Genomic DNA, 24,181 nt, shown 5'->3' with positions numbered 1-24,181 from the left:
CCTAATGAAACCAGCCTACAAATTGTCTCCAACTTTCGTTTGGTGGTCATTTCACTTAGACCACTAATGACCATATAAGGAGGCTGTGAATGAATTGCATTGTTCTCTGTTTCCTTCCCTTTAAAAGTGTCCGACTGCTACAGTTTGTTTGTTTAATGTGAGAACAGCTTTAACTATAAAAAGATTACATTATTAAGATAATCATTTCATGACTGGTTAGAGATTTGGTTGTTATGTCTAGCAGATGGGGTAACTGGGTAGAAGCTCCCCCATTGGCTTAGTTTATCAAAGTCAAGTTCAAAAAGAAGAAATGAACGTTAAACTGTGGGCTAAAGAATTAATCTTCAACCTTTCAGCAGTGAGCAAATTCTATATGGCAAAGCACACACACCGTACATTGTCTTGGCCCTCCAGAGCCAAATATATCGGCTACTCGGACATCACTGCACATTATGACAGGATATAAACTTGCAACCAAATTGTTGTCCAGTGGCCTTCATCTTGCGCCATTCATTGGTTCCGAAAGAAAGAGGCTGAAAGAGAGGGGAAAGATGATTTGCAGGGAAAGAAAGCTGTGTGTGAAGGGAATGGAGGAAGCCTTAAGTTTGTTGAGTCAAAGGGAAAATGCTTTACTCTGTTGTTCCATGTCACTCTTTCTCAAGTCCAGATACTTTTGCAGAGTTTTATACCCTGTGATTTTATAGGTTTGATGAAATAAATACCAGCAATATACTGGATCAATTCAGTTAACTGCATCCTCGCATTGGCCTTGTTTCTGGTCAAAAGAGCTCACTGTTATTGGAGTAGAAACTTATTTTGATGTATTAGGACAGAGCGTTTGGTGTTGGTCAACTTGTTTGATTTGTTGATGCCTTTGTGACCTCTTCTTAGCCTTTTTTTAACAAGACATGACTCTTTCGTATTGATCTTTTGTTATTCTAATTTCTTGATCCCAAAAGAATACAAGATAAAAATGCAAGGGGCTGAATTTAGTGATTTAGTTCGAACCTTTAAAAATGCAATAAACCCATCGTCTTTATAAGACACATTAACTAATTACCAGCTGATTAATTCTAATTCTTTCATGTGAGTAATCTTTCTGCAAGGGACACAACTCGACCGATTTAATTATGAATCGACAAGTTGGCTTTTGAATTACTTTGCAGATCCTGTTTGGCACCTGTGCGGGTGGCATGTAAAAAGCACCCACTACACTCATGGAGTGGTTGGCGTTAGGAAGGGCATCCAGCCGTAGAAACACTGCCAGATCTGACTGGGCCTGATGAAGCCTTCCAGCTTCACAGACCCCAGTTGAACCGTCCAACCCATGCTAGCATGGAAAACGGATACTAAATGATGATGATCGTTGCCAGAAAATAGTTTCTACACAGAATAATCAGTCAACAGCTTGTTCATTTGTGAAGAAAGTAAAATTAAAAAGCAAGTGGGCAGATAGGTTGGTTGGGAATTTGTATCCTGCCGCAGTGCAGTGATGCATCAGGAGCCAATATATTTGACTGTGAATGGCCAACACAATGTACTTACCATACAGAATGGCTCACTGCTCTAGGATTGAGAATTAATTCTTTAGCCCACAGTTTGACAATTCTTTGAATTTGACAAACCAAGTCAATGACCGATCTTCTACCCAGTTACCCCATCTGCTAGACATATCAACCAAATCTCTAACCAATTGCATCCTACTATATTAAAAAAAAAAATGGATGGACACTTTTAATAAAGTAGTCTTAGATATGCCTGTAAACAAAAAAATATGATGGTCACAGCCGGAATGGCTTTGATCATTGGTCTCTTCAATCAGAACTGGCTTGATGCTAAACATCGTACCATTCTTAATTCTAATATTCTCCTCTCTTGGGTGGACTGAATGTAAATAAATTCTGTGCTAAATATTAATAAAATAAATACCAGTGTCATCTTTGCCTTTCATCCTTTCAGGGTTGATAAATTAAGTACCGGTTGCGTACTAGGGTCAATCTAATCGACTGGCCCTCTCCCCCCAAATTTCAGGCCTTATGCCTAGAGTAGAAAAGATTATAAGGTTACAGTTCAGGTACGCTATTTGTATTTGTACCTGTATTTTACTCTACAAGCATTAGGTTTTACGTAAGGTAAAAACAAACGAAGCAGGGCATATAACCCATCATCATCAATAATTAACATCTGTTTTCCATGCTGGCATGGGTTGGATGATTTGAACAGAGGCTGGCAGGCCAGAGAGCTACACCAGGCTCCAGTCGTCTGTTTTGGCATAGTTTCTATGGGTGGATGCCCTTCCTAATGATAACCACTTTATGGGGTGTACTGGGTGCTTTTACTGTGGCACTGGTACCAGCGGGGTTGCCAAGAGACTTGCAGAACAAAGATCTGTTAGTCAAGAGAGGGAGTAGAACTGGGGGAAGTGACTGTGTGCCAGGCGAGAAGTTAGAGTATGATAGGAAACTTTAAAAAGTCAGCGTTATATTTTTAAAGAACTGTACAAGTAACGGCACCAGTCATGTTACACTTGTTACGTGGCAGTGACATTCAGATCTCATGTGAATAGGTTTTGTGCTTACTCTAAAAGAAACAGACAAACAAAACAAAACAAGGTGACCATTGCTTAGAAACTCGTGTGTTGTAACAGCAGCATCTATCCTAAGAACTGTCCTTGGTGGAAACCTTCTCAGCCCTGTGGCATGTCAACATTAACCCTTTAGTATTTAAACCGGCCATATCCGGCCAAAATAGCTAATCTGTTTTATGTTCAAACTGACCAGATCCAGGCCTTCACACCTACCCTACAATGTTATTCTATATCAAGTAATTATACCATCAAGATCTTGAAGATATGAGATAATGCATGATTAATTCAAATAAATGGGAATCAATAGGCATTATGTTTGATTGAATAATCTGAACACTAAAGGGTTAAAATAAAAACCTTTGAATTTTGGATAAAGGATTTTCAATTGTATTAATAATTCTCTTTTAGGTTCCTGGATTTTGTTATAATTGAACTATATTGGGACTTTTCACCTAGATTCTTACCATTCATCGAAATTCTTAAAGTATTATATAAATTTACCTGTCGTTTTGTACTTCTTTTGTTTTTATCATTCAAACAAAACAAAATCTTTTTTTTTTTCCATATTAGATCTGACTGATGATTGGTCAAGTCGGCAGGTTCCAGATATTTACCATTTTGTTCCATACACTTGGCACATCAATTTGATAATCAAAGAATTTGAATTAGTTGCACTGGCAAACCAACACAACTGGATTGATACTTCTTCTCAAAATCAAGAGAACAGTAAGTACTGCTTGAAAGTAATTACAGTGATTGTAAGGTCCTTTCTTTTATCTTGAGAAAAATGTTTCCTTCTATAACTAGCAAAATTATTGTTGTTGTCATCGTCAACAATTTTTTTTTCTTTCGTATGTCTGTGGCAGATCAGTTAGCAAGACGGGAGTGTGAGTGGGAAACACCTCAATCACCTCCTAAACCAGCCTTGATCAGTCGACTCAACAGTCACAAAGGAACCTTATGGAATATCTGTCATCCTTAATTGATGAACCATTAAGCTTTGCCAAAGTCAGTGCTGCCATTAAAACCTTGACTCAGAACCTCTGGACAGCATTCTAATGGGGATCACGTGTGGTGGTCACTTCTAGACAAGAACACTAAATCACAGAGGCATAGTACCAGAGTAACGTAATTCAACACAAGGCTGCGAACATTGGCATTGGTAACAAGGGAGATAAATCTGTGTATTTTAAAATTGAGGCTCGTACTCCCCCACCCCCATTGCTGAGAAATTCTTGACCAATGTTGTTCTTCAAAGACAGGTCCAGTCAGTATTAGATAATATCCCCCCACCACTACCATCAGACAATGAATTTCTTTCAGCTTCCACGTACCAAATTCACTCACAAGGCTTTGGTCAGCTTGGGGCTATGGTAAAAAAAAAACACTTGTCCAAAGTGTTGAATCCATGTGGTTGGGAACCAAACTTCTGACCACAAGATAGCCTGTACCTGTACCACACCTGTACCTATGTTACTTACTTTTCTGAACGAAACTATTATCTTGCTCTTAGAAATAACTCTGTTCTATGAGGCCTATCAAAAACTATATTATTCCATAGTACTGTAGGTGTTTCAGTTTTAAAAAGACAACGGACATTAAACGATGATGATGATAAATGAATTATTAGAAAATCCATTTGTTTTTTTCTATCCTTGCCTGTGATATTACTTTTGCAAGGTGCTTGAAAATTAGTCAAACATTTACTTTGGGGATGTGGGACATAGAAAAGGTTGGGAAGAGAGAGGAACAGTTAAATTTTTTTTACTTGGATTTTATTGATTTCAACATTTGTTTCTCTGTTTAAATTGACTTTGTTTTTTCATGTTTAACCCATTAAGTCCCTATAAATAGGACAGTAGATGAGAACCTTAAATAAGCTATATCACATTGTCTCAGTGTCCTATTTATAGGACACCGAGTATTTCCATTTCTACTTGAAGTAAAGGAGTTTTAATAATTAATTTTTTCATTTTAATCTATTTTCAATCATCTGTAAAAATTTAAAAGTAATATTCAGAAATTTAAGTCCTCTGGGACTTAATGGGTTCAGAAACTTTGTTCAACCTGACAATACGTTTGAAAAATATTTTGATTTTTATTTTCAGTTTATGTTGCATTTTGTGGTGATATGTTTGACTTGTCAATTCAGCTTCCCTATGATGATTTCCTTCCTCCAAAAGTTGCAACACGTATTTTCATACGAGTGAGTATTGATAAGATTCTTACTTGCGTACTTACTGCTGTGCAGTGAGGTTTGAAATGTGGGTGGTTGTTAGCTAATGTTAAATCTATTACTTGGACATTTTAACCTCAGGAACTAACATAACAAAATAGAAAGGTTGTATTTAACCATAATTCTTCGATGATTCAGTGTTTTATAAAACAAAATGTAGAATATTAACTGGTAATTTATTTTATTGACTCTGGGAAAATGAAGGGCAAAGTTGACCTTGGTGGCACTTGAACTTGGAACATAAAGGTTGGAAGAAATACTGCTGAGCCTTTTGTCCAGTGTGCCACTTTAAGGATAACAATGATAACAAGAGCACCCAGAGAGTGCAAACCTCTGTCAAGTCAACACCAAGGTCCTCTCGACAATTAGCCAGGGATGATTTTTAAAATGAGAATATCTGAAATAAACTTGACTGCTCTCACAAACTAAATGAATCCAACAAAAAATGAATCCAACCGTTCTCAAAAATTAAGTAAAAAACCCAGAAAAATAATCCAGAATCCTTGTCTGGTACTGGATCGATCCCTAAATCTAATCAGTTCGTGCCTGTCATGAGGCCAAACATCCATGAAAGTTTCATTCAAATCCATCCGGCAGTTCTTGAGATATTTTGTCCATGGACAAACAAACAAACACGACTGTAAACTATGCATTTGCTATGGCAGAGGCCTAAAATTTTGGTGGGAGGGAGCTATTCAGTTACATTGACCCCAGCGCTTGACTGGTACTTATTTCATTAATCTTGAAAGAATGAAGAGCTAAGTTAACCTTGGCAGAATTTAAACTCAGAATGTAATGATTCAGACAAAACGCTGCTAAGCATTTTGTCCTTGCGGCCTTAATATTAATGATAATAATCCTTTCTACTATAGGCACAAGGCCAGAAATTTTGTGGGGAGCGGGATGGTTGATTACATCAACCCCAGTACTCAACTGGTACTTAATTTATCAACTCCAAAAGGATGAAAGGCAAAGTCGACCTTGGTGGAATTTGAACTCAGAATGTAAAGACAAATGAAATGCTGCTAAGAATTTTGCCTAGTGTACTAACGATTCTCTCCAGCTCATCACCTAAAAAAAAATATGATAATAATGGCAATAACTCTTGCTTCAGTTGTTTGGACAGCTTAGCTGGAAGAACATGGAAGCAATTGTTCTATGTTTCCTCCAGTGTACTTAGTGTTTTGAGTTCAAGTTTTGTTTGATTCAGTTTCTCTCTTTCATGTTTCTGAAATTACTAACACAAATCTCTCTATAATATATCAAGATTGGTTCATTCCATCAAGTAGGTCGCTCTTATATATAGAATTTGGCAATCCCATGTCCTTGACTTCATTTACAATCTTACTGCAGCAGTAGCTTTGTTAGTATAGATTGTGACATGTTTCGTTACAACAACTTGCTAATATCTCTTCCATTTTTATATTTGAAGCTTCATTTTTTATGAAAAGTGATTTTTGTTTAATTCACTCAGGGTGAGAGTATGGATTGTCGGTTATTTCTACCGGAAACTGTGACTAGTCGCCATGTTATCAAAGCATTGTCAGAGAATATGAAAATACTTGATCGTGATGGAAATGTTCTTGAAAAAGGCTTCCCTGCTCAAAGGGAAAAGTGGAGGAAACTCACACAGAAAAGGTAATTTACGTGTTTTCATGTTGAAGTTTTACTCTCAGACTAATAAGAGTTCTGTCCCACTAAATGGCAAATTAGGTAAGACTCTTGTATGCATTCCATTGCCATCTAAAATCAAGAAGGAGAAGCTGAACAGATTAAATCTGAATATTTATGAGCTTTTAGTTTCCTTGTTTATCTAACAGAATCCATTGATTGAGAGACAAATGGAATTATATTCACTGGACATAACTTGAAAAAACAATTTGCTTATTTTCTAGTGCTGACTGGATTGATTGTTGGACAACACCCATTGCAGCTTTGAGCATCACATACACCTATCACCCCATGCCACTATTGCATGTGTGCAGCGACCCCGTGGCTGGTCTTGAGGAGAACATCAACTCTGGTCTAGAACTTGAAGAAGCTCTGCTTATTCCACTTCGGCCTCTAAGACAAGACATGGTGTATTCCAAGCCGCCGGATGACTTTGATCCTGTTTTACTAGAACCAGATGTGATCAACCTTGAATTAGAAGTCGGACCCTCAGTACTCTGTCTGTATGGTTCCTTACTTCTCAGTTTGTGGAATATAAAGGTGAGTCACTACTTCCTTTCTGTTTTGTGGCAGTTCCTGAAACTAAAACCATCAACAGCTGTCAGCATCAGCTTTTACTATTTTAGTTTGCCATTAGTTCATATGTTCAGTTGGCAGTTCAGTTAATGTATTGTTATTTCACATATTCTCTTAGTATAGTTTGTTAGGTCATTCTTTTCAAGGAAATTAGACAACATTCTGCCTCTCCCCCCCATAAAAAGAAAAAGGGATGTTGATAAAGCATCACATCAGATCACCATTCAGAAAGATCGTAAATAAATTACATTTCATTTGCTTTCCTATTCTCATAATAGACAAAATAAATGAATACATGACTGAAGTCGTGTCTTTCATTTATGGATACATTTTGTCAGAGGCATTAGGAACAGAAGTCTGCAGATATTGGCAGAATACCTGGTTAAAACACACCAGAGGGAGTGTTTGTCCAGGATAGGACTACACAGCCACAGCAGGAAATGTATCAGGACATGAAATGTAAAAGCCGGACTGGACTATTTTATGCGCAACTCCATTGTCTCCCGAGACAAAAAAGATGCCAACAACCTGGTTAAAATGTTATACTCTCTATAGTTTTGTGTTTTAAAGTTGTGAGTTCAACTTCTAGAAGCTACCTTCAACTTTTTTTATTCCTTGTACATAAATAAGAACCTACTACTACTACTACTACAATATGGCAGCTGATCTTTTAAGCAACTTTTCTCAGTTTATTTTCAGCTACGGTCAACTCTTTTTTTAAAGCCACCACACTGGGGTTAATGAGTACCACTAATATACTTGTTATGTTTGTATTGACTCAATGAGCTGCTGTTTCTCTTTGAACACATTGTCCTAAACCTCAGTACAAAATTATTTTTTTATTATTTTCCACACATTTTTGTATTGCAGGAAAATTATTTTGGAGAAGACCAACATTTTACAGACTTTTATAATGCTCCAAAAAATGATGAAGAAAATGATGTAAGTTTTCCAAATCTGTCCACTAGTGAAGAAAGATCAGGTTCATTTGACCCTCGAAAGTATCGTCCATTGTCCGTAACATTTTCTGTTACGTTACATGACATGCAGATCCACCTCATAAAGGTAACCACAATCTCTTTCTACTAAATCTTCTCAGATTTCCGCACCACTCCTCTCTGAAATTAACCCTTAAGCATTCAGGTTACTCTGTCAAGCGTAATGATTATTTGTTCACATTTGTTTTTAATTAATCAGGCATTATCTTGCAGCTTCAAGAATTTCGATGATGTGACTGTCTGTTTTTAGAATAACATTGTAAGTTAGGTGTGAGAGGCTGGACCTGATTGGTTTGAACATAAAACAGGTAGAATATTGTTACCTGCTGGGGTTGGTTTAAATGCTAAAGGGTTAAATTCAATCTTTCAGGATCATTTCTATGATGTTGATAGTATTCTAGTCATCTTCTATGAATTTTTAGGCTTCAGGGTAACAAGTGGCTAAGACACTTGGCCACGTATCAAGTTTGCATTGAACAAACTATGTCATACGTAGAACATTGATTACTTCTATATTCGATAGATTATTGATTACGTCTATTCCAAGATTTGTTTACTTAACCCTTTAATTTCAAAATTAAATTCAATGGTTATTTCAAAGCAGTGCCACTCCCAAATAGTGGAAGGAATCCGGGGTAGAAGGAGATCCAGGAAGACATGGGATGAAGTGGTGAAGCATGACCTTTGAATGTTGGGCCTCACAGAGGCAATGACAAAAGACCGAGACCTCTGGAGGTATGCTGTGACTGAGAACACCTGGCAAAGTGAGTTCACAGCTGCAACCTCCACCAGTGTTGCATAATCAGCCCACTCAAAAAGTACCTTGGATTGTAGGGCAACATGCCGTGCTTGGGGAGACCTATTGAGTCAAGTACATCAAATGGAAATTGTAGTTGTGATCTCTGTGCCGGTGGCATGTAAAAAGCACCATCTGAATGGGGCCAATGCCAGTGCCGCTTCAACTGGCTTCCATGCCAGTGGCATGTAAAAGGTACCATCCGATCGTGGTCAATGCCAGCCCCCCCCCCCGACCCCTGTGCCAGTGGCACGTAAAAAGCACTCGCTACACTCTCTGAGTGGTTGGCACTAGGAAGGGCATCCAGCTGTAGAAACACTGCCAGATCAGATTGGGGCCTGGTGCAGCCTCCTGGCTTCCCATACCCCAGTCAAACCATCCAACCCATGCCAGCATAGAAAGCGGACGTTAAACGATGATGATGATGATGATGATGTTAAATATCTACCAAAAACATAGAATCAGTATTTTCTGCAAGTCATGTTACCTCAATGAACTTGATATCTCTCAACCAAAAAAATGGCTTCACACATGACATTCCTCATCAAAAGACAAATTGGTATATAAAGCTGCTTTCTGCAGTTGAGAGTAATGAAATTTTGAGGGGATATCTCTGATTTCCACAGTAAAGTGGTTAAAGTTGACTATAGTGAGTTGCTAATTCACCAACCAGCTTCGTAATATTGTTCTCTTCTTTCTGAATACCTCGTATCTTCCCTTTCTCTGTCTGTTTTCATTAAATATCCCATCCCATTTCTTCTCACTGCTTCAACCCGTGGTTCTTGACTGTGGCTTTCAGGCCTTCATGCATCTCCCCAGCATCCTCATGTGCATCCCTTGATGGTCCTCCTTCTATAAATATTATAAACTTTGCTTTAATTGACTAGTTTTACCTTTTAGGGTGTGGCCCTTTAAAAAAAAATCCAGCTTTTGGACCCTGTCTGGATATTAAAATGGTCGAGCACTACTGGTTTAGACACTTTTCAACTATTTGTTCTTTCCTTGCATACCTTCTTTTCTGCTTTCCTCATTAACTACCACCTTCATCTCCAATTAAATCCACCCCCACTCACTTTTCATTATGAATCTGTCTTCTTGTGTAATTTAATAGCTTCTTCAATCCATATCAATTAATAGGTTGTGAAGTTTTATATTTTTACCATAGTATTGAATTTATGACTTAGCTTTAATTTTTTCATATATTCAATTAGAGGTTAAATTAGCCTCATTAAGAGAGGGTATCCTCCAATGAATTGCTGGTTCAATAGCTAATATTTGTTGTTAATAATAATATTCCTAAAACAATAGGTTTATTTATAAATCATGGTTTTTAATCATTCAAAAGAAAGTAAGAAAATGGAGATATAACATTTAATAAAAATTTATTATCTGCTAAAATCAAACATACAGCTGTTTCAGTTAAGCCTAAAGAATTAAATAGCAATTATTAAAATCATTATATTAGGCAAAATCTCTTCAGAGAAATAGAAAAAAGATATATTGTTAGCATTAGGTATATCTTTTTTTTATTCCTCTGAAAAGATTTTGTGTAATATAATGATTTTAATAATTGCTATTTAATATTTTAGGCTTAATTGAACCAGCTCTAAGGGACTGTGTAATTTTTGCAGTTAATAAATTTTTATTAAATGCTATTTCTCCTTTCTTTTGAATTTACTCATATATATTTTTTCTTACTTTCTTTTGAATTTTGTCATATATATTTTTTATATTTAAGTATCAATTTTTATTTTCTTTTTTCAGAATTGTAATGTGGATGAAGTTCCCTGCCCTTGCCTTTATGTTGAAAGGTTAGGATTTGAAATGGATAAATCATATAAAGAAACCAAACTTCAACTCCTCATATCCCCTTCATTATTATTGTCCAGAGATTCTACTGAGGTAATTATCTAAATATATAGCTTTCACCTATTACGCTCATTAGACTACGGCCATGCTGGTGCTGCACCACCTTGTAGAGTTTTTGGTTGAAGGAATCAGCACTGGTGCTTAATTTTGTTTTGTTTTTAAGCCTGGTATTTAATTTTTTTGAACTCTTTTGTCAAACTGCTAAGTTATGGGGATGTAAACTCACACCAATTGTTCAAAAGGTGATAGGAGGACAAAGACACCTACACATAGGTGTGTGTGTGTGTATATATATATATATATATATATATATTACGGAGATGTACTCGCATAGCAAGTAATTTGATCTGAGATCGTGTGCTGAAACGAAAGCAATTGCAGCATGAAGGTGTTTATAAGCCATTTAAGAAACACACAAAAGCCGTTCGATTCACTTCAACATTTAAGTTTAATTTGTCAAAATATTTTCGTCGCTAAAATCCGCGACCTGTTCACTGATAAAATCCGTGCTGCATCCGAGATGCAGCACGGACTTTGTCAGTGAACAGGTCGCGGATTTTAGCGACGAAAATATTTTGACAAATTAAACTTAAATGTTGAAGTGAACCGAACGGCTTTTGTGTGTTTCTTAAATGGCTTATAAACACCTTCCATGCTGCAATTGTTATATATATATATATATATATATATATATATATATACACACACACACACACACACATACAGATATACAGATATGGAAATATTTTACTCTCAAACACATAGTCACAATAATGCTGAAAAGCATATATAGGATAGAACATCCTTATATTGCAGAAAAATTTGTTAGCAGCCAGCCATGAGACTTGGACTCACATCCCTGTGATTACCAGTTATTGTGCTTTACCTTTAAGCTAAACTACCTACAGACTTTATTTGTTTACATATATCATAATTTTAATACATACACATATATATATATATATATATATATATATATAAAATTGTAAGGTCCAAGGATTGAGGTAAAGGAAGGTTAGCTTTGAGCAAACCGTAGAAAATATAAACAACCAACTTTCAGGAACACTAGTGGTTTATTGAGGTGGTATTCTTCACTGTAACCATGTTCTCTCCATATTCTGGTTGACTTGTCCGTGTGTTGGCATGTACCTCCTTATGACAATGTAAACTTCATTTAACTGAGATACCCTTGGCCTGAAGAGTAGCCTGCATTATATACACCTTGCTTGGATATTTACCACTTCCAAGGTTCTGCTCACCATAAAGCATATGTAGCCCAGATTGTTATATACTCCATTCCTTAACTCTTGTGTGTGTGTGTGTGTGTGTGTATGTGCGTGTGTATATATATGCATGTGTGTGTGTGATGGGATTTAGTTTCCATCTACCAAATCCATTCACAAGGCTTTGGCTGGCCTGAAGCTATAATAGAAGACACTTACCTAAGGTGCCACACCGTGGGACTGAACTTGGAACCATGTGGTTGGAAAGCAAACTTCTTAACCACACAGCCACTCTTGCACCTATTTATTTATTGTACCAAAACTGACTGCTAAATATAAATTGATGACTTGTGATAAGGTAGCTTTCCTTGTTTCATTGTTACTCTAGCTACAAAAAATATTTTATTAGAAAATTGTTCTAATTACAAAATTGTTTTCTTTGTTTTTTTATAATTCCAGAGAGATGCTGAACATGCTCACATACACGAAGGACATTTGGCCTTATCTGGTCTGCAAGTGCGGGGACATGCTATGTTTTCAGGAGAAGGGTTACCTCTAGATCGTGATACAATAGAATATGCATGGCTCGTCGAAGTCATAGTTGGTAGTCTTTCTGGAAGACTGACATCTCCGCAGGTAACAAAGCTGTATGGATGTTCTTATTTTCGTTCTCTTTATTTTTAATCAGCCGTTAGAAATGTTAATTTTGTCTCTACCATGTAGTTACCTGGGTTGCACCTGGTCATTTAACTGACTACCTGCATACCATAGAATTATTTGATTAGAACTAGTCTGAAGCTATACTATACACACACGTTTATACTCGTATATACACACATACTCATATATACTCACAAAAGTACACACATACAGGCAACACACATCTGGATACTTTGCACACACATACACACATAAAAAGCACCTGTGCTTCTCCCATATAAAAAAAAATCCCATTTTGGGGCCACATAAAAAGGCACTCGGTACTCTCTAAAGTGGTTAGCCTTAGGAGGGTTGTCCAGCTGTAGAAACCCTGCCGAAACAAACAGCTGGAACCTGATGCAGCCTTCTGGCTTGCCAGCTCCTGTCTTACTGTCCAACACATATAAACATACAGACATCTGCACACTCATGCATACTTGCAAAAGTATATAATGGTGTAAAATTTATATAATTATATTTTTGTCACTGTTTTTTTTCTCTTTTGCTTTTAGGTTCAAAGTATTGTTGAATTTCTTGAAACATTCATTATGCTTGTTGACGATTCTGAAAATATTTTGCAATCCCCCATACCGTACAGAATGTGCCAACACGGCCTACCTCAACCGCAGTGTCGAATGTTTCCACAATATCCATTCTGTTGCCCTTCACCCGAAGACATCAAATACAGAATGACACGAGCCTCTGTTGATTCCATTAATTTACATTTTGTTGAATTTGGTTCGTCTTCCAATCTCCAGGTAAACATTTTATCTCATTAATGTTAACGACTTTTCATAGTGATTTACATAAATTTTCCTATGTATCAAAATTTTGATTAGTTGCAAAACTCTTTCGCAAATCATATCCTACTCTCTTAGAAAAGAACACACATGATGATGTATGAGGTTTGAATAGCACCAAAGAGGCTAGCTCAGCGATTGCAGTGCTGGGTGTGTTACCTCGACTTTCAAGTTTCATAATAATCAGTGATCGATCTGTGCATTCTGGAGCGAATGTCTATTTGATGCATTTAGTGACTCACCACAAGTTGGACAATAATGGGTTTGGAAGAGCAACTTTACCAAAGAAAAAGGCATCTGTAAAAGCTGTTTGAGTTGAAGAATGGAGATGCATTGTGTAGCTGCATAATGTGTGGCACATGGTGACAGATAAACAGAAAGAGGACCGAGGCACACTCGATCTGGAGTTGTTTGATTGTTTGAAATCTGACGAAATCTCTGTCATAACTGATGATGAAACAGGGGTGCACATCTGAAATGTGGAAACGAATAGGAAGATTTTTGTAGTGGGTTGGGTGATCATTGCCATGGGCTAAAGAAACAACAAGAACCATCAGCATCGTTTAACGTTCATTGTCCATGCTGGCAAATGTGAAAAGGATGTTGGTTGTCTTCATCTTTCAATTCAAAGGACCTCATTTATCATGAGTTTGTTCTGTGTGGTCAGACAATCCATAAAGTGTTTTACTTGAATGTCCTGAGAGGTGTTTGAGAAAGAGTGGAAGTGGCCTGAGGCGTAGACCAGCAAAACCTGGATGCTGCACCAACACCGTGCTCCTCAGGCATCACACTGAATCCTTGATGTTTTAGTATAAAGTATGAGCTGACCCTTGTCCAGCAGCCGCCACCACCACCCTACTCTTTGGATTTTAGCCCCTGCACATATCTATTTTTGTTCTCAAAGTTGAAATCTATGCTGAAAGATCACTGGTGTGAGAGGATTAGAAGAGATTAAAGAAAATTAGCTGAGAACTATGTACTGTCTTGAGAGTACATTTCAAAACTAGGGAAAAAATAAGATTCAGGCAACAATGTATCAAAATAGAGGGAACCCTTCTGAAGGAGATCAATCTGATTAAATTGTAAATAAAACAACAAATTTTTGTTTTGTAAAAAAAAGTCAAGGGTTCTTTTAGAAGAGACTCTTTAGTATAAGATTGTGTCTGAGAACCACCACCCCCCAAAAAACTCAACAAAAACTGATGAGATGGGCATGACTGGATTATGGGTTTGTTCTGACAGGGTCATCATGGGGTTAGACAGCAATTAATAGAAAAGTCTAAGTATAAACACTTTGTTAAAAAAATTAATCTAAACTATGTTTTTCTTTTTACTTTTCAGATTTCTCCAATCAGGTTTTCTACGTGCAATCTTCATGGAATTACGACTCGAGCTGGAGTGACAGGCTTTGTTGAACAGATAACTTTGACTCAGTATATTTCCACAGCTCCTATGAGACAATCAAATGGTCAACCAGAAGTTTGGCTGGAATGCGGCCAGGTTTCATTTGGTCCTATTAATATTGAAGCAGCAATGGCTCTTCCCAACTTAGAATTTCATAAAATACAGGATGATTTTCTCAAATCGCATGACAGAAAGACACGCCGTCTTTGGTTCTTGTGGAGATCCGAAGTGCCAAATGTTACTTTTGTTATTGGACGTAAATGTGGCTGTCTTGGAGGATGTAAATTTTTTGGCAACAACAAAAATGGTCTCGGTTTTTTCCACCCTAAAAAGTTTTCCTCTGGCAATTCAAACGCTGCCGTCTTTCAGATTTTTCCTAAGGATGCTGATCCTGGCTTTGGACAGAGTCTTCTCTGTCGAAATAAACTAATGTTTGAGACAAATAATTCTAAAGTACCTGGGTCACCTGAAACATATAAAGGTTTAATATTTACTCGCGGTTATATGAGTACATTTGGTAGCCCTGATACACCAACAACTAACGTAACTTTGGTAGATAGTCTTCAGAAGCAAATGTCTGTTGCTGGTGAGCAGCCTCAGGAGAAACAGGCTGACGACAGTGGCGATGAGGATGATGACACATCCCATTCCTCAAGTACTGTGACATCCAACACCCACGGACCCACGAGTAAGACTTCGGCTGATGTCAGTAAAAATATAGATGAGCAGGACAAATCACTAAGTATAACTTCTGATGGGTTTTCGCTGGCTGATCCTGTTAGTTTAAATAGCCTGACAGAGGAGACCGAGTTTGGCAGCTGTAGTTCTGGCCCCGTGTGTAGTGGAGACTATGCCCGTCATGGTTCCCTCGCCAGCTCTAATGGCTCAGTCTACAGTTATCCTTCATCTCCTTCTTCTGGTTTTGCCCGCTTACACAGCATGACTCAGAGTAGCACATCAGCAAAGACTGGATCTCCCACTAGAAGATACCCTTGGTCAAGTCCTGAGACTGGTCGAAGTCGGTGTACCAGTGGAGAATATTACACCATGACATCGATGGAAAGTGATCGTTATTTCACTGCTGATGACGACGGGACCATGTCAGAGACCGAACTTCAACGATTCTTCTATAGGAAACCAGTGTTCCAAGACGTAAAGTTATTTGGCCAAAACAGCGGCACCGTAACTAATGAAAAACCGGCTGAAAATCAGAAGCGAGACAGAAGTAGAAGCTTTGATGTCAATGGTACAACTTCAAGAAGTAAAAAGCGACCCAAGTCCACCCATAGCTCAACATCTTCCAGTTCCACACTTTCATTTATGTCTGCAATATCTTCTCCTGATGACATCACTTCCAATATTGTTCTCGAGGACCTCTCCATGGTTGATCTCCATGGTCAAATGAACCAACCAATAACCAAATCCCCTGTTCTCATGTCTTGCTATCTCAACCATCTCACTCATATGCACTGCACTGACTGGGCAGCACCATCTCCATTCGCGACCACCCACACGAAATCCGCCTCATTCAAAGGGCTGAAGCAAGACACATCATTTTTCTCCCATTCATCATTAACTTATGCTCCATGCCGGTTTTATCCCAAACAGTCGTGGGTGCCACACTTCTCCAAAGTCAAGCAAGGTTTTTCAGTGAGTATGATGAAACCTCGTGATGAAATTGATGTTCCCCAGACTCCACTTCTTGATGGACCCACCGATCCTTGGAACTCATTTATTGAAGAAGAGGAAGCATGTAAGTTTACAGTGACTTTATACATTTGTAAAGTTGACTTCAGACCATATTTCTTGCTTTTCTGTATTTTTAACACATTTCCATTAAAGAAAAAATGTGGCACAACTTGGAACATGTTGTTGCTGTGTCTTGTAATGCACTTCATAATTGATATTAAGGGTCATAGTTTCAAACCTTGTACTTCAAAGATTAAGAAATATTATTGTTCTTACTTTAGTTAATACTGACGAACACAAAATGTTTTGTTTCGGAAGTGAGGGGTTATTGTTCGAAAGAAGCTATTAAAACTCCTTTTTCTCTCCCTTTTTGTAAAATACTTCACTTTGGTAAACATCCTACCTGTTCTAGCCTGTATAACTAACAGCGCATAAGAATAAAGATCTTTTGGTCAAGATTCACTTCCTTAGCAGTCAAAGTTATAGTTTTTTTTTTTTTCACCTGTAATGTACAGAATGTATTTGTTGGAATTTTGTAGTGGATTTCTTATAGTGAAACCAAACCCTGATCTATGTTGTATCAGAGTCAACTTCTTGACCCCACAACTATGTCTGTGCCTGTATTGATGAATCAGATGAAATCATTTACACGCACATGTATGTACACAGACACACACATGCACACACACACACACACTCACACGAACTTTATAAAAAAGATGTATCCACACCCACGTTTCCATCCACCATGCTAACACAAACCAATGCATGCACCTCCTACTCTCCCCCCACACACTCTTTCTATGTACAGAATGAACCAAAATCACACATGTGTATACACACACACACACACACACACCCACAGACACACTTGTAACATATACACAAAAATACACACGTAAACTTGCTCACAGTGTATGACAATATGTCTAGCATACTTGCGTCACAATGTACCCATTTACAAGCATGAAGATGTACAGTAATCCCTCGACTATCGCGGGTGTTCCAAAACCCCTTGCAGTAGGTGAGAATCTGCGAAGTAGAAACAGTACTGTACTGTGTATTTTTTTTTTTATTATTGTTATAATTTGTATATATGCTGTACTTGAGAAGACCCGACAAGACAAGTGAGACCATAGCCGGTGGCCTATGCCAGTGGGTGTAACCAGCCCACTTATGAATACCCCTCATTCATTGGACAATAAACTTTACTTGCAAAGACTTATTGAGGCAAGTGAAATCAAAATCGCTGACATGGCCGATGACAGTACTGCCTGATTGGCACTTGTGCCAGTGGAATGTTAAAAGCACATCCGAGTGTGATCGTTGCCAGGGCCACGGATTGGCTCCCATGCCGGTGGCACATAAAAAGCACTGTTTGAGCATGATCATTGCCAGAGTTGCCTTACTGGCACATGTGCTGGTGGCACATGAAAAACAACATTCGAGCATGGTCGTTGCAAGTGCCGCTGGACTGGCTCCCGTGCAGGTAGCACGTAAAAAACACCTTTTGTGTGTGGTCATTACCAGAACCGCCTGACTGGCCCTTGTGCTGGTGGCAAGTAAAAGCACCCACTACACTCTTGGAGTGGTTGGCATTAGGATGAGCATCCAGCTGTAGAGACTATGCTAGATCAGATTGGAGCCTGGTGTAGCCTTCTAGCTCACCAGTCCTCAGTCAAACTGTCCAACCCATGTCAACATGGAAAGTGGACATTAAACGACAACTATGATGATAATCTGTTTTTATTATTTTTTATATTTAAGCATTTATAAACTCTCCCCACACTGTTAGGAGTAGCCTTGTCTTCTCTTTTTTGTGGGAGAAAACCATAGCTATAGTAAGCATCTTCCTCTGGTGCTTGGGTTCACTGCCAGAAGGCTTAGAAGGTGTAAAATGGTTGAGCAACATTGTAAGGCTTGAAATAAATTCACAATTTTACACACAAATGCCAAACAACACTATACACTCGCCTCTCGAGTTTCGTTTTCCATACACTATGTGTGATTCTCTGTTCACTCATCTACAGCACAACACGACGTATTTTCTTTTAATATATTTTAATTAATCTGTTCTTACAGTCTCCAGTACTGTACTGTATTTCTATTTATTAATTTATTAATTTTTTGGCGTGAAAATGCTTATTTTATCACAGAAATATTTAAAATCTAAAAACAAAATACAAATACATATTGGCTGCAGAAACCCGCGATATACTGAGGAGTCTGTGATATAAATTTACATATATTTGCCAGAAAAATCCGTGATGTAACTGAGGGCACGATGTGTTAACCGTGATATGGCAAGGGGTTACATACTTGCAGAAGCACACTTATGCTGGCCTACAGTTATCTCCCTTGTCATTCTGGTGGTCGGCTAGTTTTAAACATGACCTGATACAGACAAAACTGTATTTCTCTATATCTCTCATCCCTTTTTCTTTTTTCATTTTTCTACCGTTATCCTTTCGTCTAACTTTTCGAAGAACTTGAGCTTGGAGTATCGATGAGACTTTTATTTTCCTTTTTCCACATCAAACAGTTACACTTTGCTTGCACTTTATCATTATTGTTACTTTTGCACACACATGTACATCTGCAGACATGTACACACACACAGACATTCTCTCTCTCTCTCACACACACACACATACATACATAATACACATATGCACATACACACACACACATTTAAATACATGTACACTCACACAAAAAAATATTATGTGAAACCTGTATAATGTAGAAATGTTTCAAAGATTGTCTCCTATTCAGAGAAAATGCCCCATTGTTTTCAGATACCTAGAGAACTAGTAATTTAACTATAGCTATATATATATAATAATAATAACATATATATATTTATAGTAAATCCACAAAAACGAAGAACGAACAAACAAAAAAACAAACACAACAAAAAACATGTTGTACATGCAAAGTATTAGCAGACACTCAGGGAAAGAAAGAAAGGTGGTTTAACGTTTCGAGCAGACGCTCTTCTTCAGAAACAGGAGACAGAGAAAAGTCTAATAGAAAAGGAAGACGGAGGCAAAAAAAATCGCTAATGATTCACACATAGTGACATTTTATATATAGCTGTAACTTAATTTGAAGTAAGACAAATGGTTTCTCCTGATTTGTATGTGTTAATCAGCTACATAATTAATTTAAACAGTATATCTTAGAAATATGTACAGTTATTCATTTTATGGTTGATGTGTAAATGGTCTCTGGAGGGAATGGTATGCCTCTGTAACAAACGGTAACTTTCCAATTACAGTTGATTCCGCCGAGGTTGTCATCTCTGAAAACACATCCAAGACTACAGCTGTGATTAAACTCAAGGGTTCAGTTGATATTCTATTAACTCCCTTATTACTTGAATCAACCCAAAGGTAACTTTCTTGTTTATGTTTTTATCTTTTACTTGTTGCAGTCATGAGACTGTGGCCATGCTGGGGCACCTCCTTGAAGAATTTTTAGTTGATTGAATTGACTCCATTGCTTTTTTAAAATTTTTATTTTAAAGCCTGGTACTTATTCTGTTAGTTCTTTGATGAACCCCTATGTTATGGGGACGCAAACACACCAACACTGGTTCTCACACACACACACACACATGCACATTTACACTCACCAGGCCTCCCTTCACCCCCGCCCACCAAATTCACTTACTAGGCCCTAGTCAGCTTGAGGCCACAGCTGAAAACATTCAGCTAAGCTGCTATGCAGTGGGATCGAACTCCGAATCATGTGGCCTGGTTATTATATATAAGCTTTGTTTTATTAAAGCTTTATTTCATAAAATCTTTGAACGACATAAATTTTTATGTCTTTCTAGTTTGGTTACTCCAAATTCTGCTATTCTTTATTGACTTTCAATTGCAACCTAGAACCATGGGGTCCACCTGTCGGCTGTTAACCTTGCAACATGTCCAGCCCGGTGGAACTTGTGCTTTCAATACTCTGCAATCACATCCTGCACCCTACTCCATTCTCGAATTATCTCAATTCCCATATACTCTTGTAACGATATTCCTATTATGGAATATTATAAGGCGGCGAGCTGGCAGAAACATTAGCACGCCAGGCGAAATGCGTGGCTGTATTTCGTCTGCCGTTATGTTCTGGGTTCAAATTCCGCCGAGGTTGACTTTGCCTTTCATCTTTTCGGGGTCAATAAATTAAGTACTAGTTATGCACTGGGGTTGATGTAATCGACTTAATCCATTTGTCTGTCCTTCTTTGTCCCCTCTGTGTTTAGCCCCTTGTGGGTAATAAAGAAACAGATATTCCTATTATCTTTCCATGGTTCTTTGTGTTGTAACCAATTGATGTTCTACCCTCTTTGTAGTAGCCGATGTCTCTCTTGCATACAAAGAGTGCAGGTAGGACAGTGCTATTGAAGCAGGTGTGGTATTGTCTAGCTTTGTTTAAAAACTAAATCGTTTAATTGATTATATTGTCATGAGGATACTAATTAAAAATGTTTGTTTTCTCTCCTTTATTCAGATACATTGAAGCCATCACTCCTGTTTTATCCAAGCTTCATCCATCTTCAATCATTGATCGCCTGCACAGCCGATGTTTAGATCGACTAAAGCAGAAAAACCGCTTAAAAAAACACAGCTCGGATGAGATCCATGATAGTAATAGTTCTCGCCGGGAACCAATGGAAATGAAAACATCCAGTATTCAAGCTTATTTTTCATTATCAAAGGTTCGTTAACTATTAGCTCTGTTATATTTTGATATCATATTCTTTCCACAGAATCAGAGTAATTGTGAGGTCCCATTTTACTATAATTGGCTTGGTTGTGTTCGAACCTTACTCGGTTGGTGTCTTTCATGTATCCAGATTCGATAAAATAAATACCATTCACATATTTGTTTGATTTAGTTAACTAACTTGTCACATATATAATCAAAGGAATTTAATGCAGGTGCATACAAGTCAAATTTTTTAGACCAAAATTTACAGCCAAAAAAAGATTGGTCAATTTATACACTAAAATAACTTTGGAGGACCAGAAATTCCACGTGAAATGCAACTGGAATTGGAAAGGTTGTGACTGAATGTTTACACTACATACTCTGTTGATTGATTTTCTTTTTTGTTTCTTTTTACCAGATCAATGTGTGTATTCTCCAGACATCAATTGTTGAAGAATTGGTGTCGTTCTCAGCCTTAGACAACATCCACGACTTCACCTGTGTTTCATTACTGGCTGTCTGCATCAGCAACATTGAATGCCAACTCCTTTCCAACTGCCATTCTTGCAAAATTGCCAATGACAACAGCCCAAGTAGTAGTCTCCACCATTCCACCAATCTGTTGGTCAATAAAGAGAAATCCTCAAAAGGGGCTACCAATACTGTTGGTGCTGGTACAGGGACCGAGTCCACGAATACAGAATGTTACAAACTGTCTGAAACCTCCAAAGATGAAAATGTCGGTACGCTGTCCATTGAAAAAATTCACTTCCAGTTTCGGCGTCTCTTGAAACACAGTAACTTTTCCGAAAATGTCATTTTGACAGCCATTCCAGAGTTCCGCTCTAAAGTTCTGTTTGTGTTTGATAAAGAGAACATACCTTGTGAATCAAAGCAAAGCACATTGAGTCGAGAGTCCTCGCAGACCAGTGGCCGAGAATATCGTCAAAAATCAGATGAACTTGGCATTGGTTTCATAATGTTTGAATGTGGTATGGAAGGAATAAACTTAACAGCTGTAAGGAGGCTGGGTTTCAAAGAAAATGTTGATACAGAATTTCAACATAAGATGGAAGAAATTGAAAAGACTCTTGAAGAGATGCAGGAACAAACAAAAACAGAACTTGATAAAGGAGAAGTTCCCAAAAAATGGCAAGACAAGAAAAATTCTATGTCTTCTTGGGATTCAACCATGTCAATAACATCATCAGATAGCCAGTTTCCATCTTTGGAAAGACTTACCAAAATGAGTCCTTTAGAAGGTGACGCTTCCAGTGGAGTTTTAAAACTAGAGACAATCTGGTTTAATTTTGCAGCTCCTCCTCCCTTACCTATGAGGAGAAAAATGGACTTCACGAGGTGTGTATTTAAATATCATTACGTTATTCCATCTGTTGTTGTTGTTTCTTAGCCCCTGGTTAGCTCTGATCACGCAGATGATCAGACATTTTAAGCATGACCAATTCTTTTTGGTTCCAGTGACTATATAGCAATATTGAAAATATTGTAAGTTGGCATTATGTCCTGGTTGAAAAGAAGACCCACCAAGCCAAGCAAAATCATAGTCATGGCAGATACCGGTGTCACACAAATTGGTACCCATGCTGGTGGCATGTAAAAGCACCCCGGTGTCACACAGATGGCATCTATGCCAGTGGCATGTAAAAGCACTCTTGGAGTGGTTGGCATTAGGAAGGGCATACAGCCATAGAAAACCATGCCAAATGAGACCAGAGTCTGGGGCAGCCTTCCAGTGTGCCAGCCCAGTCAAACTGTCCCACCCATGGCAGCATGGACAATGGACGTTAAATGATGATGATGATGATGATGATGAAGATCCAATTCAAATCTGGGCTAAACGAAACCCTTTTCTTATTGGTTTCTGGATGATATATGTCTTTTGTTAATAATCGGCAGAAGTTACAGAGTGACTCAAAGAACAAGAGTGTTGTGCATTAGCACTTATCAAGTCTGAGAATAAAACACATACACACACACAAATTCTTGCCTGTATACTTGTGCATGTGTGTATGTGTATATAAAATGAGGAATAAAATAATATTCAGAATGTTATTATTTGGCTGATGTTGCTCATTTCTAAGATGGTGTTGCAAAGATTTTGCTTTTCCCTATCAACATAGCATGTAGAAGTTGATTTTCATGCACATAAATGTCGTCAGTAAAGGGAGCACTTGTAAGGAATTAACTGGCGTTCTCGTTAGGAATATAATCGTACAAAATCCTCCTCTAATAATCGAAGAAAAACAAAAAGAAAACAACAACTATAACTGATATTGTATTATGTAATTAGAGAAAGTAGATTAACTTACTTTCCTCAGTCAACTAAAATGAACAAATTGCAGTTTAGTGTTAACATATTTGATAGAGAAAGCTTTTAAAAACAAACAAGCTATTGGTAGTTATGCAGTGAAGAAAAAAATAAAACAATACAAATCAATGTCAAATATCGTCTTCATTGTTTCTTGGCTCTGTGCTGGTGGCACATAAAAGGGCACCATTCGAGTGTGATCATTACCAATGTCGCCTTACTGGCACCTGTGCTGGTGGCATGTGTAAAAAGATTTGAGCTAGGTCATTGCCAGTACCGCCTGACTGGCCCCCGTACCAGTGGCACGTAAAAAGCACCCACTACACTCTCGGAGTGGTTGGCATTAGGAAGGGCATCCAGCTGTAGAAACTCTGCCAGATCAAGATTGGAGTCTGGTGCAGCCATCTGGTTTGCCAGCTCTCAATCAAAATCGTCCAACCCATGCTACCATGGAAGGCGGACATTAAATGATGATGATGATGATGATGTAAGCATGAAAGACAACTCCAGGCATGTTTTGGCCTTATGACATCATTAGTGAAGCTGAAATCTCACTATATTTGCTGCAGTCATGAGAGAATCACTGAGTAA

General features: G+C 37.9%; 1 protein-coding gene across 13 annotated transcripts in view; it reads left to right on the top strand.

Annotated features, from left to right (window-relative positions):
* LOC115218343 (transmembrane protein KIAA1109 homolog) overlaps positions 1–24,181 on the top strand; it is a 275,576-nt gene that overhangs the window by 111,676 nt on the left and 139,719 nt on the right. For all 13 annotated transcript variants that reach the window (XM_029788097.2, XM_029788096.2, XM_036508510.1 and 10 more), the window contains exons 11-22: positions 3,158–3,313; positions 4,696–4,793; positions 6,298–6,461; positions 6,719–7,034; positions 7,941–8,135; positions 10,629–10,766; positions 12,416–12,592; positions 13,168–13,413; positions 14,797–16,612; positions 19,829–19,943; positions 21,061–21,268; positions 21,680–22,620. In XM_029788097.2, the coding sequence (XP_029643957.1) occupies positions 3,158–3,313; positions 4,696–4,793; positions 6,298–6,461; positions 6,719–7,034; positions 7,941–8,135; positions 10,629–10,766; positions 12,416–12,592; positions 13,168–13,413; positions 14,797–16,612; positions 19,829–19,943; positions 21,061–21,268; positions 21,680–22,620 (4,570 nt within the window). The remainder of the gene's footprint in view (positions 1–3,157; positions 3,314–4,695; positions 4,794–6,297; positions 6,462–6,718; positions 7,035–7,940; positions 8,136–10,628; positions 10,767–12,415; positions 12,593–13,167; positions 13,414–14,796; positions 16,613–19,828; positions 19,944–21,060; positions 21,269–21,679; positions 22,621–24,181) is intronic.

Source organism: Octopus sinensis, linkage group LG13, assembly GCF_006345805.1.
Source record: "Octopus sinensis linkage group LG13, ASM634580v1, whole genome shotgun sequence".
Lineage (NCBI taxonomy): Eukaryota > Metazoa > Mollusca > Cephalopoda > Octopoda > Octopodidae > Octopus > Octopus sinensis.
Note: the sequence above shows the minus strand (reverse complement) of the source record. Positions and strands in the feature narration are given on the sequence as shown.